This window comes from Diabrotica undecimpunctata, chromosome 1, assembly GCF_040954645.1.
Source record: "Diabrotica undecimpunctata isolate CICGRU chromosome 1, icDiaUnde3, whole genome shotgun sequence".
Taxonomy (NCBI): domain Eukaryota; kingdom Metazoa; phylum Arthropoda; class Insecta; order Coleoptera; family Chrysomelidae; genus Diabrotica; species Diabrotica undecimpunctata.
Window position 1 is genome coordinate 111,623,817 of NC_092803.1, and position 17,293 is coordinate 111,641,109.

Genomic DNA, 17,293 nt, shown 5'->3' on the forward strand with positions numbered 1-17,293 from the left:
GTCGACATCCATGAACTTTTTTGGCTTCTATACCTTAAAATGCCTTTTTGGAAATATCTTTTAGAGCTCTTGGTTTTTGTGATTTCCCAACACACATAGACATCAATTGGTGAGTGAAATTAACGGAATTGTTTACGTTTTGCGACAAACATTTACTTTTTATTGACGAAATTATTGAAACTGTCAGCCGTTTCGGTTAAACGATGTTTCGGTTAAAAAGGTTTCGGTTAAAGGAGGTTTTACTGTATAAAGGTGATATCAAGGGAAATTTTGAATCTTATGCCTAGCAGAGCATGTGATCAATGAGGATTATGTTTTCATTTTTTAAGAAGTAAAAACTTTTGAAAGGTAAATTAATTTACGTAAATTGTTTGGATAAAAGAATCAAATTGTGTTAAGAGATCTGACATTGATAATTTAAGCATCATTTATATTAATATTTTGTCTTATTATTCATAAAATTTAAAACTAGCAAAGGAGAAATTTAATAATAAAAATGTAAATAATGGTTTGACAGTTTATTTCGTTATCTGTCCGTATTTGATTTTTAATTCATTATTCTACTGTTACCTAGAATTTTTATGGCTTTTTATCATTTTGCGATAAATTGTTTTTTCGTTAATTTCTTTTCCAGCCCACCGAAATATTTTATCAGCAAACGACATTTATGTGATGTCAAATTAACACCAAATTGAAATTGTAATTTGTTTAATTTTTATCTTATTTAAAATCTTCAAGTATGTCGAAGTTATTGTATTAATTATTAACAACGAACAGCAAGTTTTTTTTGTTTTTATTAGTTTTATCTAAATGTAAACTTTTATTTTTAGATTGTCTTGAGAAAGGAAATAAAATTTGCGAAAGCTAAGCTGGCTAAGTTCAAAGAGTTTATAACCTGACTGCATTCCTCAATGATAAAAACAGTTTATAAAATTATCAATATACTACATATTGATAATCATATGTATATATGTATATATATATATATATATATATATATATATACACTCAAAAATGTTTTGCATATTATCTGTAACGCAACTGAACGTTTCTCATTTGAAATTTTTTGCACTGTTTTCTTTTTGTCTACTAAAATAATGTACTTTATTGCTTGTTTTTTGTTTCTTAGTCATCGCAAAGATTCGCAGTATTCATGTTGTGTTCATCAGTTTTCGAAAACCGATATTTGTAAAAATTGGTTTGCGTTTTATTCACTTTGTAGTGAACAATATGAATAGACAAGTGATATCTGAGTTCAACAGAGCTAGAATTCGAATTCGAATTTGATTCAGGAATGCCACACACGAGTCGACGTTGCTGTCCGGATTGAAGTTAATCAGAGTGATGTGTCTCGGATTGTGAAAAAATATCGAGAGACGAATTCTGTTAGCGATCGTCCAAAAAGCGGAAGACCCAGAATTACTACCAATGTCCAAGAACGCTTTTTAACGTTAACTGTTCAGAGAAACCCCACTATGACTGCCCCAGCTATTAGAAGAGAGGTCCAGCAAGCTCACAATATTGTAATTTGCGATCAGACTATTAGAAACAGGTTACATTCGGCGAATTTATTTACAAGAAGACCATTTTTTGTACCAAAGCTTATGTTAGAGCAGAAAAGGACTCTACTGGAATGGGCCAATGAACATTTACAATGGCATGACAACAGATGGGGAAACGTGTTATTTTCTGATGCAACCAAAATTAGCCTTTTGTCGAGTAATCGCCAAATTAGGATTTGGAGGAACCAAAATCGACAGGATAGACTTAACCAAGCTGTCCAAAGAGTCCCATATCAAGGTGGCTCCATAATGTTTTGGGGCTGCATCATGCTAAATAATAAAACTCCTTTAATTCCTATTGTTGGTAACATGAATGGACAAAATTATATTGATACCATTCTTAGGACTGTTGTACGCTTGTAGCGAGGAGCTGTTGGTCCAGAGTTTATTTTTATGGACGACAATGCGCCTCCACATCGTATGAGACATGTGGCAGATTTTTAGAGACAGAAGATATCGTCAGATTACAATGGCCACCTTGCTCACTTGACCTTAATCCCATTGAGCACGAATGGAATATGCTCAAAAGAAAAATTCAGTCTCGGCAGCCACCCCCAAGGACACTACAAGACCTTAGAATAGCAGCGATTGAAGAATGGGGCACCATGGACCAGAACTACATTAATACACTTATAAGAAGCATGGAACATCGCATTCAGTCTTGCATTGATGCAAGAGGAGGAAATAGGGTATATTAAGTATTAGTTACTATATCTGTACAAATTTAAAAAAATATATTTATAATACATATTATAAATAATGATAACAAATTGTTAATCCTTTAAATTTTGTTTATTGTTTTTTTCAAAACATACAATTTTATATATATAATAAAGTATTTTGTTAAAAAAAAATAGATTTTACCAGATTAGGTGGATAATTTTGAAAATATTACATTATTACAAAACATTTTTGAGTGTGTATATATATATATATATATATATACATATATATATATATATACATATATATATATATATATATATATATATATATATATATATATATATATATATATATATATATATATATATATATATATATATGTAACACTGCCGTGCTACAATAATATTACAAGGCCAGAATCGCTCGTTGTCGAAGAGAATAGGGCGGGGTTATAGAAACTATATCGTATTTTAAATTCAAGCACAATTAGATAATATGAAATTATTATTTATTATTGGACGCCACCCCTGGTTTATCCTCGAAGGGGAAGAGCAAAAAAAAATTAAGATTTATTGAAAGTTTACAAGAAAACTATTCTTTATTATTTCTTAGTAATGAACAAAAAGAAAACATTAAAAGTTACGTCATCCCAAAGGGATACCAAAATATTATTTTATGTTAACATTATCATAAACAAAAAATCTTTGTATCGTATTAAATTAAGAATTGGTTATAAAGAAAATGAATGTATATATATATTAACCCCAAATTTCGAAATTTGTTTACATTGAAAATAATATAGTTATTTATCAACTAGGAACAATGAAGAAAATAAACCTTTAAATTAAATTAGAACACTTCACTATATTTTCATTTTTTTTTTTTGAGTTCATAATCATTTCTGTTGTCTTGAAAGTAGGTATAATAAAAATTGGTACAACCTTAATCTGCTCTGTTTCTCTTCTTATTTAATGTCACCAAATAAACCATTGATTCAGCTACGTACTATATCAAATCACCACCATCCTAGATAAGAGGGGTTAGGGATTCCATAAAAAGATACTGCTACTGGGCCATGATCTGGAATAACTCCATAGCAATACTATCTTGCGACAAGTATTAGAAATATAATATCAGCATTATAGCCTCTCCAATAAGGGTCTAAAAAAATAAATATCTATCTGAAATATGGACAAGAAAAGGATTTATTAACTCACCTCTGAATTGAGACCCACTTTGGAAACACGTCTTAACGGTTGGACGGTCTTAACAGAAAAGAGCGAAGCGCTATCATGGCGCCTGAATTTGGAAATTGGGCGTGAGTGACAAGTTGAAGAATATGCTCATCTACCGGATATATTTGGGAATTACAGAAGAATCCTTGAGTCGGCTACAGGTAGGTACTTGACAGATAGATGGGGCTATTAGTTTTATTAAAAAAAAAATATAATCGAAATATATAATGAGTTTCTTTTAAATCTTTTGAAACGGTTACAATATATATATATATATATATATATATATATATATATATATATATATATATATATATATATATATATATATGTTAAGTAGGTATGGACGCCCAATACATGATTTTAAAACAATTGATTTTAACCCATTAATTTTGACTTCTGTCAACCCGTGTTTTTACTTAGTAGTAAGTTGTTTGTGTATAAATTAACTGGATAAATATTTGGTTTTTATCACGTTTGACCCCAGTATCTCCTGACCATATTTAATTGACTGATAAAGATAGTGGATATGAAGACTGTGGAGTAACATTTAATAACCTAAACAAAAATATGTTGGATGTGGAATCAGAAGCTGTAATTCGTCAAGAAGAAGAAAGAAGGATCGACGAAGAAAATATAAATCTACATGAAAAAGAGACAGATCTTCAAAGTGTGACACAAGTTCAGGAAGAAGAAGATACAGAAGAGATTGGTATGGAAATTCAAGACATTTAAGTGGCATCTACTGAGATTCATGCAAAAAGTATAAATCTGCTACGACAGAAATGGATTCAGGGAGATTTACCAGATGAAAATTCCCTTAATATGGATATTTAACACAAAAAAACCCAATGAAACACATACACTCCTTCATTTTATTCACGATCATTCACTCCTTTACAGATTTTTTTGCTTCAATGAAGATCTTTTAACAAATATTGTAAAGGATTACTACTTTAGAATTTGGAGTAGACGAGTTAAAAGCCTTTATAGGGATTTTACTAGTTAGTGGGTACATCACGAATCCAAGAAGACGCATACACTGGGAAAAATCTAATGACGTTAAAAATATACTGATTTCAAGTAACATGCGTCGTAACCGATTTGAAACCATTATAAGATTCCTCAATTTTAACAATAACCTAAACATAGATCGTTCAGAAAAAACATACAAAATTTCTCCGTGCCCTGTCCAAATCATTTACTGAATACACTGTATGGGAAACCGAATCAAGCGTGGATGAGGCCATGATACCATACTGTGGGCGTCATGGTATGAAATAACATATAAAATTCAAGCCCATACGCTTTGGATATAAATCGTGGTGTTGGAATCAGAAATCTGATAACCTCATGGATTTTAATATTTATCAAGGAGCCAAGGGAAAATCCAAAGAATACAAAAAGAAATTTGGCCTTGGAGGTGGAATATTATTGCAGTTTGCTCAACTTATTTTAAAATTCAATGCGATAGGATTATGCCTCATTGCTTATAGGGTGATAATTATTTCACCTTTATGAAACTAATTGATTTTTTAACATCGAAGAGAATAGGACACGTAAGAACCATACGATCAAATAGAACAGAAAAGTGTCCATTCAGTGAAACGTTTAAAAAATCCATACGTGGAATTTACGAAAATTGACACGAAGAGAAAACTGAGGTACTTTTATATAGGTAGAATGACAACAAAATAGTTACTTTGGTATCGAATGACCATAAAACGACGCCAGTTTATCAAGTGAATACATACTCCTTTGTTCAAAGCAAAAAAATCAAAGTAACACAACTACATCTTATTCGGGCTTATAACGAAAATATGTAAGGAACTGATCGGATGGATCAAAATTTTGCCTATTACAGAACAAATATAAGATCCAAGAAATGGTATTGGCCTCTATTTATCTGGGGTCTTGATGTCTCCATAAAAAATGCTTAGTTAATTTACCGTAGAATGAGACACAATATCCCTGAACAACCCGAAATGGATTTGCTGAAGTTTCGTCGAAATATACAGCCTTGTTGACGATGTTTTGAACTCCTCGAAGAAGACAAACATGGTCCATCCCAATCTTTCATAAACAACACAAGACATTACACAAGATGTTCGATTCGACAACATCGGCCATCTAATTTCTACCCAAGAAAAACAAACCCAATGCGTCCTCAACAACCAATAGAAAACCATATTTTATATGATGTAATAAAACATTCCAAACAACTTATTTTTAATTATTTTAACATCCTAACTGCCTAGTGTTGCGTTTTCGCAATAGCCAATTATCAAAAAAATTTAAGTTTTTCATTTTTTAAACATATATTTTTGTTAATTTTGTGACTTTAAGAACATATATTTTTCAGAAATAAAAAAAAATAAGCATAAATAATTCTGGGCATGAATGGGTTATTTAAAAAGATACAAATATAAAATATTTTAATAATAATTATAATATTCGAAATAACCCTGATTTTATAAAATTTAAACATTATAAAACCTGTTAACAAATATGATTGAAAAAACTGGATTTAGCTGATATATTAACATCATCTTATAAATATGTTTCTCTACGGCAATGGTACCTCAAGGCTAATAAAATAAACGAAATGATTCTTTAAATAAATGATACTTTAAAGAATCTTAGACAGTCGTATCCTAATAATGAAGTTCGTGCATACATTTTTAATACTGCATTTAAACTATGTTACATCATTGGCTCTAAATATATTGTATGCAAACGATGTAGCTAGTCCAAGCCATGAAATATGGAATTATGAGCTAGCGGCTGCACTAGTGACAAGGGGACACAACGTAACGATGTTTAGTCCTCTTCCCAAACCAGGACAAGGTCAAAAAAATTACCATACAATTCAAATTGAAGGTACGTCGAAACTTTATATAGGTACATTGGCAATTTTACGCTTTATTGGAGATTATAATCAAGCGTTTTTTTCCTAATTTTATATTAGTTTTCGATAGTTCTTTTCTTGGGCATCTACTTGATCTTTCTTATCTGATTTTCTTGAGCATGAAAGCCCTATGTCTATTATATAATATTTTTCAGTGTTTAATACATTTCATATTAAGCATCTATTTTACACTTTTTTATTTAATTTTGTATCAAATTTAGGTATTTCTACAGAATTTGAATTTTATCTCCTCATGTCCTAAAGAATTGATTGAATGTGTAGTCAAACCACTTCTAAAATTAAGCAACCATATTCATTTCTTCATTAAGCAAGTACTTCAATTTTTGCAGTTGGAAGACCATTACACGATCTACTAAAGTTTTAGATATTGTCTTTACACCTCTGTTAAAAACTGTTGATGTCTCTAATTTTTAGTTCCAAAAATGTTAGTGGATACCATACTTAACCATTTACTTCTTGTTAGGAATAACAAAAGTAGTTATCAGCTGAATATTTCAGATAGAAAGCAGTTTTCAAAAAGCAACTTTCTAATTATAGAAATTTAATTTAAACATTTAAAGGTAAATATCTCAATAACTACTAGATTTAAGTATAGGAAGAGTTAACAAAACTTAAAGAACAATTAAAGTTTTTTTCTAATGACGTCATAATATATATAGAAAATTTAAGAAAGTTGAGACATTTTTACGTTTTGAATCACCTTGTATATTAAATATTATTCTATCCACGAAATAATACAGTTTTATTAAAATACACAACAATAAAACAATTTGTTATAAAGAAAATGTTTAGAATTTTATTGTTTATTGGTAATAATATTGTCAAATCGGATACTGTTTTAAAATAAAATTGGTCATATTATCTCGTAACACTTGGTATACGGCAGTATAACCTTATACTGGTAGAATTATCAAGAACTGTTTTATCGAAATTTGTAATAAAGTAAAGGCGTTATATTTAAAACAACGAAGTTTTAGCCAACTTCCGGTATAACCGGAAGTCATAGGATGCTCTATTGTATTGAAATGATGTGCTACTGCACAAAAAGTTTTCTCTGTTTTGTAATCACTTTTGTGTTGAATTATAACTTTGTGTTTTGAAAAGGAGTTTTTAAAAATTATTTTATTTACTTTTTGAAAATACAAGAGTTAAAAAACAAAAGTTACCAAGCAAAAGTTTACCAGACAAAAGTTTACCAGACATAAGTTTACCAGACAAAAGTTTACCAGACATAGGTTTACCAGACAAAAGTTATATTAATTGAAATGTCCCTCCATTTATAATATTGTATTGCGTAGTTTCTATTGTCCTACAATGTGCAGATTCTGTGGAATCCAGTGGCGTAACTCCTCCCTCACTGAGTCCGAAAAATAATGGAATTATTTTTGGGATGCTGGTTTGTTAAATCTTCTTCAATGCCGGAATCTTCTTGTAATTCTATTTCATGCTCGTTCCGTTGTTTTGATCTTCTTTGTTTAATAATATACAGAATGATCAACATTAGAATAACTGCTATGACTGAGGTGGTCACCAATGGAGTCGTATGCAAAGGAATATTCGGTCCTCTAATTGGTACTAATTTTTGGCCATATTATTAATTGCGTAAAGATTTTTAAAGTAAATTTTGGTAATATTATGGCTCTGGAATTTTTGTATATTTTCTGTGGAAAAATATTTTATTTTTGGTAAAATTGGAGCTTTCTCTCTATGAATTTTGATATTGTTATTGAATTTCAGTTGGTTGATTATCACTTCACAATCTTCTGGTATACTGATGAGAGATGGACTGTACACTTTGAAAATTTGGTCTCTCTTGCACTTTGATTGGACTTGTTCTGATGTCGATGGCATTATCATTACTTCATTATTAGTTACTTGTTCGATATTGGATTCTTGAAGAGTGACTTCTGTGGCAAAACATTGGATCGAACTTTGACCATTGAGGAAACGTAAGGTGCAATTGTCTTGTAGTATGGTATCTTCTTTGCAATGATATGTTTCTTCTAAAATGGGACATTCTTCTTTTTCATCAGAGGTTAGTGTCAAATAAGGGTATGTGGGAGTGAACATCTTATTCTTTTGAATTATTGGGTAAATATGATAAAAATCAAGGACAGTTGGTTTTAGGATAGGAATGTGAGTAGCAAAGATCAATTTTGAACTTGAAAAAGTTACTTGTGTCCCTAATAGCATGTAATATGTTAAAATATTTATAAATTTTGGAATTTGAGAAGATTGGTAAATACTGTGCAAATATTTAATCATATCCTGAATTTCCTGACTCGAAATAATTGAACTATATAATGTGTTTAATTTTGAAAACATAATTCCATTTGCTATATTTTTAATATAATCTATCATATTCTGACAATCTAAATCTATCTGACCTATGGTACCTTAAAAAGTAATATAATTTCCCAAACTGTTTATAGTACTTTGAATTTCTAATTGAAACTTCTGTAAGTTATGTTGCAGTTTTTCTTGGTTTTGCCAAAGTATTTCTAGAGATTTGTTATAATGATCAATTAGTTTTTTATATAAAGATATTTGTAAGTTCGTCTCATGAATAATCTGTTTCTGATTATTTTCCAGTACTTCTATTGCTTTATCATATCTATCTCCGTCTTCTGAATCTAAATTTCCAAATAAGTATTTATTAACTTTACCTAGGCCATCAATTAGGCCTCTTTTTGATTGAATATGGGGATAGATGTTTTCTAATTTTTTCTCTAATGTGTTAATTAATACTTCTGTTCTTTCTAACATGTTTACTGCCAATCCATGATATGAATTAGGATTTGAGGCATTAACTGTCACTACATTAGTTTTTATTATTTGAAAATTAACTTTAAGAGATTCTACTTGTCTAACTATTTCTTTTAAGTTTATATAATGGATAAATGTATGTTTACTATAAATTAATCTACATGTGCCTAATTTAATTGGGAGTAAAAGGTTTTCGAGAGGTGTTATATTAATATCGATGTCAACTCTAACCTGGTTGGACGTCTGGTATATCATCTGTATCAGGGTCAAGACGATGATTATTGTCTTCATTTTGTTGAACCTGCAAAAGTTTCTTGTATTAGATCTGGGCTTGCGAACTTTTTATGATACAATCCCTTATCTGTTTCCAACAACAAGCCACGATCGTTGACAATAGTTGTTTCTTTAAACTTAGGAAGTGCTTTATTGCGATTTCCACTCTTAATATATGCTTTGTTTTCATTTGTGTACTCGTGTGGATCTGATCTCGTTAAATTGCGTTTTTCTATTTTTACGTTTGCATTTCGTTCATGTATTTTTCCGTATAATATTTTGCAAGTTTCTTTCATGATTTTGCACATATTGTGATAAAATTAAATGATCATTATTGTCGAATGGGTCTGGATTATTTATATGCCCTTTAATAATTTCAACTGGCGTAAATTTAGTAACAGAATGAATTGAATTATTATATGATAATATACAATGTTTCATTAATTGGTCTACTGACATATCTTTATTTGTTTCCCTAAGGCATCTAAAATGTTCTATTAAGGAATAATGAAAACGTTCTATCGGAGAATTCGAATTGTTGTTCTTAGGAGTGGTAAAATATAATTCTATTTTATGTAATTTACAAAAATCTTCTAGGTCATAGTTTTTGAATTCAGTGCCGGAGTCAGTTGTTATTTTATAGGGTAATCCATGATGTGTTATATAGTTAAACAAACCATCGACTATTGAAATTCCACTAATACTAAGAATTTGATATTCTTGTCCGTATCGAGAAAATGCATCAATTATTGTAAGAAATGGTGTATTGGGTATTCTAAATACATCCATATGAATATGATCAAATGGCTTAGAAGCCGTTGGTGTAAGATTAAATTTAATAACTGGTGGGTCTCTATTATATTTATTTTTTAAACAAACTTGACAATTGTTGACATACTGTTCTATATCTTCTGACATATTGGGCCAGTAGAATCGTGAACTCATTGACATTTTTAGCTCATTTATACCACGATGTCCTTTTTTGTAAACATGATAATAGTTAAGTTTTTCTTTTTGTTCATTGGTAGTCTCAATATCATCTAATATTTTTGTACAGTGCACAAATTTAAATGCAGAATTTTTGAAGTAATTTTGCAATGCAACTACAAATGTTTCAGGTGATAGTGGTGGTCTAAAATACAAGGCATATAATTTTCTTGGGTCTATATAATCTTTAACAAAAATTTATGATTCCTTTTTGCTGATCTCTTTGAGGTAAGATAACAAATAGTCTTGTGTTCTTAAATATCTTTTGTGTTTTAGTTTTTATTTCATTGATTCCTCCATAAGTTAATAATATTTGATTTTTGTATAAATTCAAGGCTCGGGCTGTGATTGGTATACTAAGAATTGGATTTTCAGCTGAAGTATGTACTGTGTTTCCATCAGTATCTTCATTTCCACTTGGATTAACATTTGGGGGCCTAATTTGTATATCTGATATTATGTTTATTCTTTTTTCTTGTTCATTCTTGTCATCTAATGTTTCAGAAATTTCTTCATTGCTTAACTCAGGAAGATAAAAGTCATTTGGATCAAACAATTGATCTGTAATTTCGTGATTTGGAACTAATAAGTTTTCTATTTCTTTTTCTATTACATCATTTATGTCATCAAGATTTACACACAAAGACTCAGATTCTAGTACATTTATTTAATTATCGGTGTCTATTTTGTTTCTCTTATTATATTTTTCATTAGGTTTTTTGTTAAAACAATTGAAGTTGTATAATTTATAATTTGCGTTTTCAAAGGGGTATACGTCTATTGGTCTTAGTAAAGTTATCTTCAGAGGTTTGTCTGTCGTGTTTATTATTTCCATTATAGCATAGTAATTTTTTGCTAATGTTAATGTTTCAGGTATATAAACTTCTTCTAAATATGTTTGGTCCTCTAAATTTAATCGGTATCGTTACATTGTTATTATACAGTTTTTTATTAGTAAAATCTATAACTAAGTTAATTCTCATCATATCTTCTAATCCTAAGATTCCATCAAAATATTCGTGAAAATCATATAAGATATAATGAATATAAAAGTCACTTCTGCATTCTGGAAATGCTGGTATTTCGGCTTGATATTTAATAGTCTTAGTATAAAGAGCAGTTATAATATCTACATTTGACTGGTATATGCAATTAGGAAAATATTTTTCGGCGATACTTGGTCGTAGCAAAGACCTGGCACTACCGGTATCAATCAGCAATTTTATTTTTGAATTTCCTACTTCAATATATGGTAGGGGATTATTCGAATTTATTTCTATATTGACTGTTTCCTTTCCGAGGCATATATCTGAAAATTTTGGTCACCTTGACCGTTTTGTGGTAAATCATACTCAGAATTTCTAAAATAGCTATTTACTCGTTGATGTTGTGGTTCTCTTGGATTATTATTTTTGTTTTGATAATTATTTGTGTATAGCTCCTCAGCTATAGTATCAGGAATTCGTCTAGGGAAATCGTTTCTCCGATAATTATTGTATTTATTAGAATTTCATCTAGCGTTTGAATTTAATGTATTTCTGGATGCTATTGACATAGGTTGTGGCCTAGGTAACCGATCATTAGTGCTAAAGAATTTTGGTTTTGATAACCTTGATTTTGATATAAAAAGTAAGAATTGAAAGGGTTTTGATTTTGATATGTAAAATTGGGATTTGTTTGATATTGATGTGTGGGTTAGAATTTTGGGGACGACAATGGTTGCTAGGCTGATTTGGCCTGTTAGATGGATTAAAGGAATTGTGTGACTTAAAATTATGATTGTTTGTTGGGAAATTATTACTAGAATGTCCATATAAATTTTCAAAATTATGAAACTCGTCGACATATGCAATGGCATCTTCAAGAGAACTGGGTTTCTTAAGGTGCATATTATTTTTAAGAACACCTGTACATCCTGCAATAAAAGTGTTCAGTGCGATTTGATCACAATGGTTAATTTGACATAATTTATCTGCATGCTTTATACTAACGTATGGTCCTAAAGTTTTGGGAAAAATTTCAAAAGCATATAATTCTGACCACAATAATCTTATATTTTTATTAAATTATTCAACAATTTAACTTAACTATCCTTATTATAAATCAAAATTCAAATGACAGACAAGGGACCATTATTTTCGATTTGCCTAATAATTCCCCTGACACGTTGCATCATCCTTTGGACGACCTCGGCGTTAATTTCTCTAATTTTTGTATATATGCGGCGTCTTAACTGTTCCTGATTTTGTGCTTCCCATCCGTTATTATAGACTTTCCGACTTAATATTGCCCAGAACTCTTCAATTGGACGAGCCTGAGGTAGGTTGGGGGGATTGTCTGCTTTCGGTACAAAGGTAATCTTGTTAGTTTCGTACCAGTCCCTTGTGATCCTCGCGTAATGACATGAAGCAAGATCTGGCCAAAAGACTATTTGATCATTTGCATGATGTGTGTTCACAAACTGAAGCAATTTAGAGAGACATATTTGAATATAAATATTTACATTTAAGGCTTCGCCTCGAACAACACCAATGTAGGGCTGTGAGATAAAGCCAGCCTCAGAAATTGCACATCATACCAAAATTTTGTCCTCAAATTTTTTCTTACTTTTGAATTTTATTTCATCAGGTACATTTTCGTAATCGTTCGTGTAAAACCCATCGTTACCCTTCATCTCAGAGTTGGACAAAGTAAAATATTTTTCATCGTCCATCACGATCAACTTGTTGACGAAATGCACTCGCCTTAACGCGCGGCAACATCTCGGGATTCTCTCTAATTGATCCTCTGTGTATTTTGGAGCTTTCCTTCTTTCCCGATAGATAATATTGTTACTCGATAGGGTCCTGTATACTGTAGTATTTCCAACATGAAATCTTCTGGCCAGTTTTCGCTGTGAGACAATATCTCGTTTCGACATTCGCCCAATCATATTATAAACACCTCGACGAATATCAATTTTATAAGACATTTTGCAGAGCACAAACCAAAATATTCTGCTTTGTTTATTAAATGTCAATAACTGATGACATTTCAATTCCATGGCCTTCTTTGTTAAATGCATTTTGCTTCTCAATCAGACCAGGTGAAATTTTTCCCAAAACTTTAGGACCATACGTTAGTATCGTTACTTATTCTTTGGGCTACATTGCTTTTTAATAGTTGGATTCTTGTTCTAAAATTATGGAGTGTTTCAATTTTCAATGGTTTAGTTCGTGTTAGTTCTTGCATTAAGCAGTCTAAATCACGTCTATCTGCGAAGCATTGTTCTAATGCTCTCTTTATACTATTACATGTCGTTAGTTCCATACGATTTTATACTAGTGCTTCTGCTTTTCCAACTAGTTTATCTTGTATGCACTCCAAAATGTGTTTATTTAAATCTGGATCGTTATATGCAGAATATGTTTGTATTAGTTCGTTGCATCTTAAGATAAATTTGTTAAGAGTATTGGAATCTCCGTCGTAGGGTTTAATATTTTTTAATTTTGATTTGAGAAAATCCCAGTTAAGGGGAGTTTGAGTTTGCGTTGCAGTAGCCATATTTTCAGATAAAATTATTTGTCAAAATCTCTCACAAAATTGTATAGAATTATGTTTTATAAAAACATATATACGCAATATAAATATTTTTCAAAGATTTCAAAAAATTATTCAATAAAAATAAACATTTTTATAACATAAATATGTATTAAAATGGATAAAAAAGTATCAGTATTCTTATTCAAAAAATTAAAAAATTAATCTATCTATCCTCGCAAATGAATGAAAGGAAAGGCGAAAAGGAGGCACTTACAGTTATCTGGAGCACCTGCTTCTCTCCTCCAAACTTTTCCTCTGGAACTCTGCTTCTTCTCGTTAATACCACTGTAGGGTAGAGGTTCGATTTGAATACGCACTACGATGTTGAAACACCAAAAACCGAAAAAGTTTTATCAGTTGATGTGTAAAATATTCTTTTCCGATCCGCACGTATCCTACTGACTGCGCTAATTATAACTTTGTGTTTTGAAAAAGATTTTTTAAAAATTATTTAATTTACTTTTTGAAAATACAAGAGTTAACAAACAAAAGTTACCAAGCAAAAGTTTACCAGAAAAAAGTTTAGCAGACAAAAGTTATATTAATTGAAATGTCGCTCTATTTATAATATTGTATTACGTAGTTTCTATTGTCCTACAATGTGCAGATTCTGTGGAATCCAGTGGCGTAACTGTTGTTTTTTTATTTTAACCACTACGATGTTTGTCCTATATACTGCCATCACATTTAAGATAAAAAAGTTGGTAAATGAGATGACTCTGATTTAGCCGCGGTGTCTGGTGTATAAGCTTCGGTAATAAGCTGTAATTGTATCTGTTGTTGCATTTAGCTATTTTTATTTTGGGAATTTCACTCAGCAGCTTGATTATATTGTTAGCTACGCCGTTTACATTATGTAATTTTTTGTAAATAACGGGATTTGTTGGTCTGTTATCACATTGCCCGTCATATAAGCCTGAGTTGTAGATAATTTGCTCGAGAATTTTGCTGGGATAGCCGTTATTCAAAAATATTTTGTATAATGTTTGTAAATTCTTTTGTAAAAACATATATTGCTAATGTGCAAAATACTGTTCTTCATCGCAACAACAGTTTATGTTTTTGGCTTTTTGAGTGCTGAGAGAAATAACTTATGAGCCTTTCAGAGTCATTTGGTTTCTGATACCAATCCAAAATGATCTTATTATCTGATAATCTTATCACCTTAGTGATATGATTATTATTCATTATATTCAAGGATATTCCTTTATTTCTTTAAATTATATTACTTTATTCTTGATTTTATTGTTAACTATAAATGTTGTACCATTATTTACTTTTGTGTTTCCTCTGGAATACGTTGGTCGATGTTCTGTTTAGCTTTACAGTTTACTGTTTAGCTTCTATTTTTGTATTTATTTATATATCTATTATATTTGAGTTCAGTAAAGATTGCTAATAATTCTTAGATAACAGGTGTTTATTTAAATATTTCTTAATATCTCAATCAGCTTGTGCTTTACTGTATCGAACGTTTTATGGTAATCAATGAAGCATGCATAAATATCGCAATCCACGTCTCTACATCGTTGAAATAGCACTTGTATGTTAAAAAGAGCCTCTCTCCTACCCACTGCGTTCCGAAAACCAAACTGTGTACAGCTGATTTTTCTTCACATAATCTATATATCCTTTGATGGTATGATTGTTATAAATAACTTTAAAATGTGGTTCATTGGGCGGGTGGTCCGGAAATTATTACAGGATACGGATTTTGTTTTCGTTGGTATAGCAATAAACGTTGACTTTAAGCATGATCTTGGTATTACTCCGTTTAAATATATTATGTCATTGAATATTTTTGTTAGTCGTTGAGTACCGTCGGTGTTAAATATATTTATGAGTTCAGCATATTCATTGACAGGTCCAGGAGCTTTACCATCTTTTAGTTGTAGTATTGCTTTTTCCACATCCTCTGATGTCATTGGTAGATGGTCATTACATATGTAGGACGGAGGTTGTTCGCACCTATTATCATCTTGTACCTTTTCCTATTCAAAAAAGGTACACTTAAGCAAATACTGAACCTGAGACAACTCATTGAAAAGTTGAGAAAATTCCAAGTATCTATGATAATATGATTTGTTGACAATCTGAAGGCATTCTAGTGTATAACCTAGATCAGCGGTTCTCAAGACAATTTAGAGCAAAGAGGGCGGTTAGACAAAGATGCGTTTATCTTTTATCACCTAACTTATTTAATATTTATGGTGTATATGTCATAAAGATGGCTTTAAAAGGATGGGTAGGTGGAGTAACGGTGGTTGGTAGTAACCAAAAGTGGCTAGTAGCAGCATGAACAAGAAATGCTAGAGCTTCTGCGAAGAGTTGAGTTGAAAAGCATTAAAGTTGGTCTTAAAATAATAAAGATAATACGAAAATAATGGATATAGACAGATTCAACACTATTCCGCTAAGTAACCACTTCCAGGAATACCAGATAGTAGACAGCTTCAACTGTCTAGGATCTAGAATAACTAACTATGGCAACTGCGTAGCAGAAGTTCGAATACTTTTTAGTATGGCAAAAAATGCGATAAGCCGCCTAACTAAAGTTTGGAAAGACAGATCTATCTCTCAAAAATACAGATGATATTTGTAAATTCACTTTTATTCTCAATATTTCTACACGGGGCGGAAACCTGGACTCCTCGTGCACAAGAACGCCAAAAATTGTTGCCTTTGAGATGTTGTGAAGCGAATTATATAGTTCTTTGGTCACGTCATTCGCAGAGCTAATGATAATTTAGAGATTAATTGTTTCTGAAAACTTTCCGGGATGAAAACCAAGAGGACGATCACTAACCAGATGAACCGACCAAATTCAGAATTCAGCGGATCACTCATTCTGCGAAAGCCTTGTCAGCTAAAGATAAAGACCAATGGAGAGTATAGGAGAAAATCACGATCCTCAATAATAGGAAAACGACAAGAAAGGGGGTTTAGTTAAAACCTTTTGGAAGATGAGATTTAAGTTGATAGGACGTAATCCTTCTTTCCGAAGAAATGAATTAAATTCTTGAGATTGGTTAAAGGTGTTTGGCTCTTTCCCTGTATTCGGTTGTTTCCGTTAATTGATTGATTGGTTGATTTTCTAGCTAATTTCGAATTTCAATATTTTTATTTTGGTTTTTCAGCTCTTTTATAGCCTTATTATTTCTGTATTCTGAGGTTCTGAATAATTGTCAGCATTTTCTTAGTTTATTTTGATAACTAGTTTTTCTCTGATAATGTTTGATACTTCTTTCAATCTTTTTTTGTTTTTCAAAATTAGGTGTAGCTTACCATGCATT

At 30.9% G+C, this 17,293-nt stretch overlaps 1 protein-coding gene across 1 annotated transcript in view; it reads left to right on the plus strand.

Annotated features, from left to right (window-relative positions):
* The first annotated feature begins 6,078 nt into the window (after positions 1–6,078).
* LOC140452488 (UDP-glycosyltransferase UGT5-like) overlaps positions 6,079–17,293 on the plus strand; it is a 38,162-nt gene continuing 26,947 nt past the window's right edge. Inside the window, exon 1 of the mRNA XM_072546784.1 lies at positions 6,079–6,343. Coding sequence (XP_072402885.1) covers positions 6,124–6,343 — 220 coding nt within the window. The 5' untranslated portion in view covers positions 6,079–6,123. The remainder of the gene's footprint in view (positions 6,344–17,293) is intronic.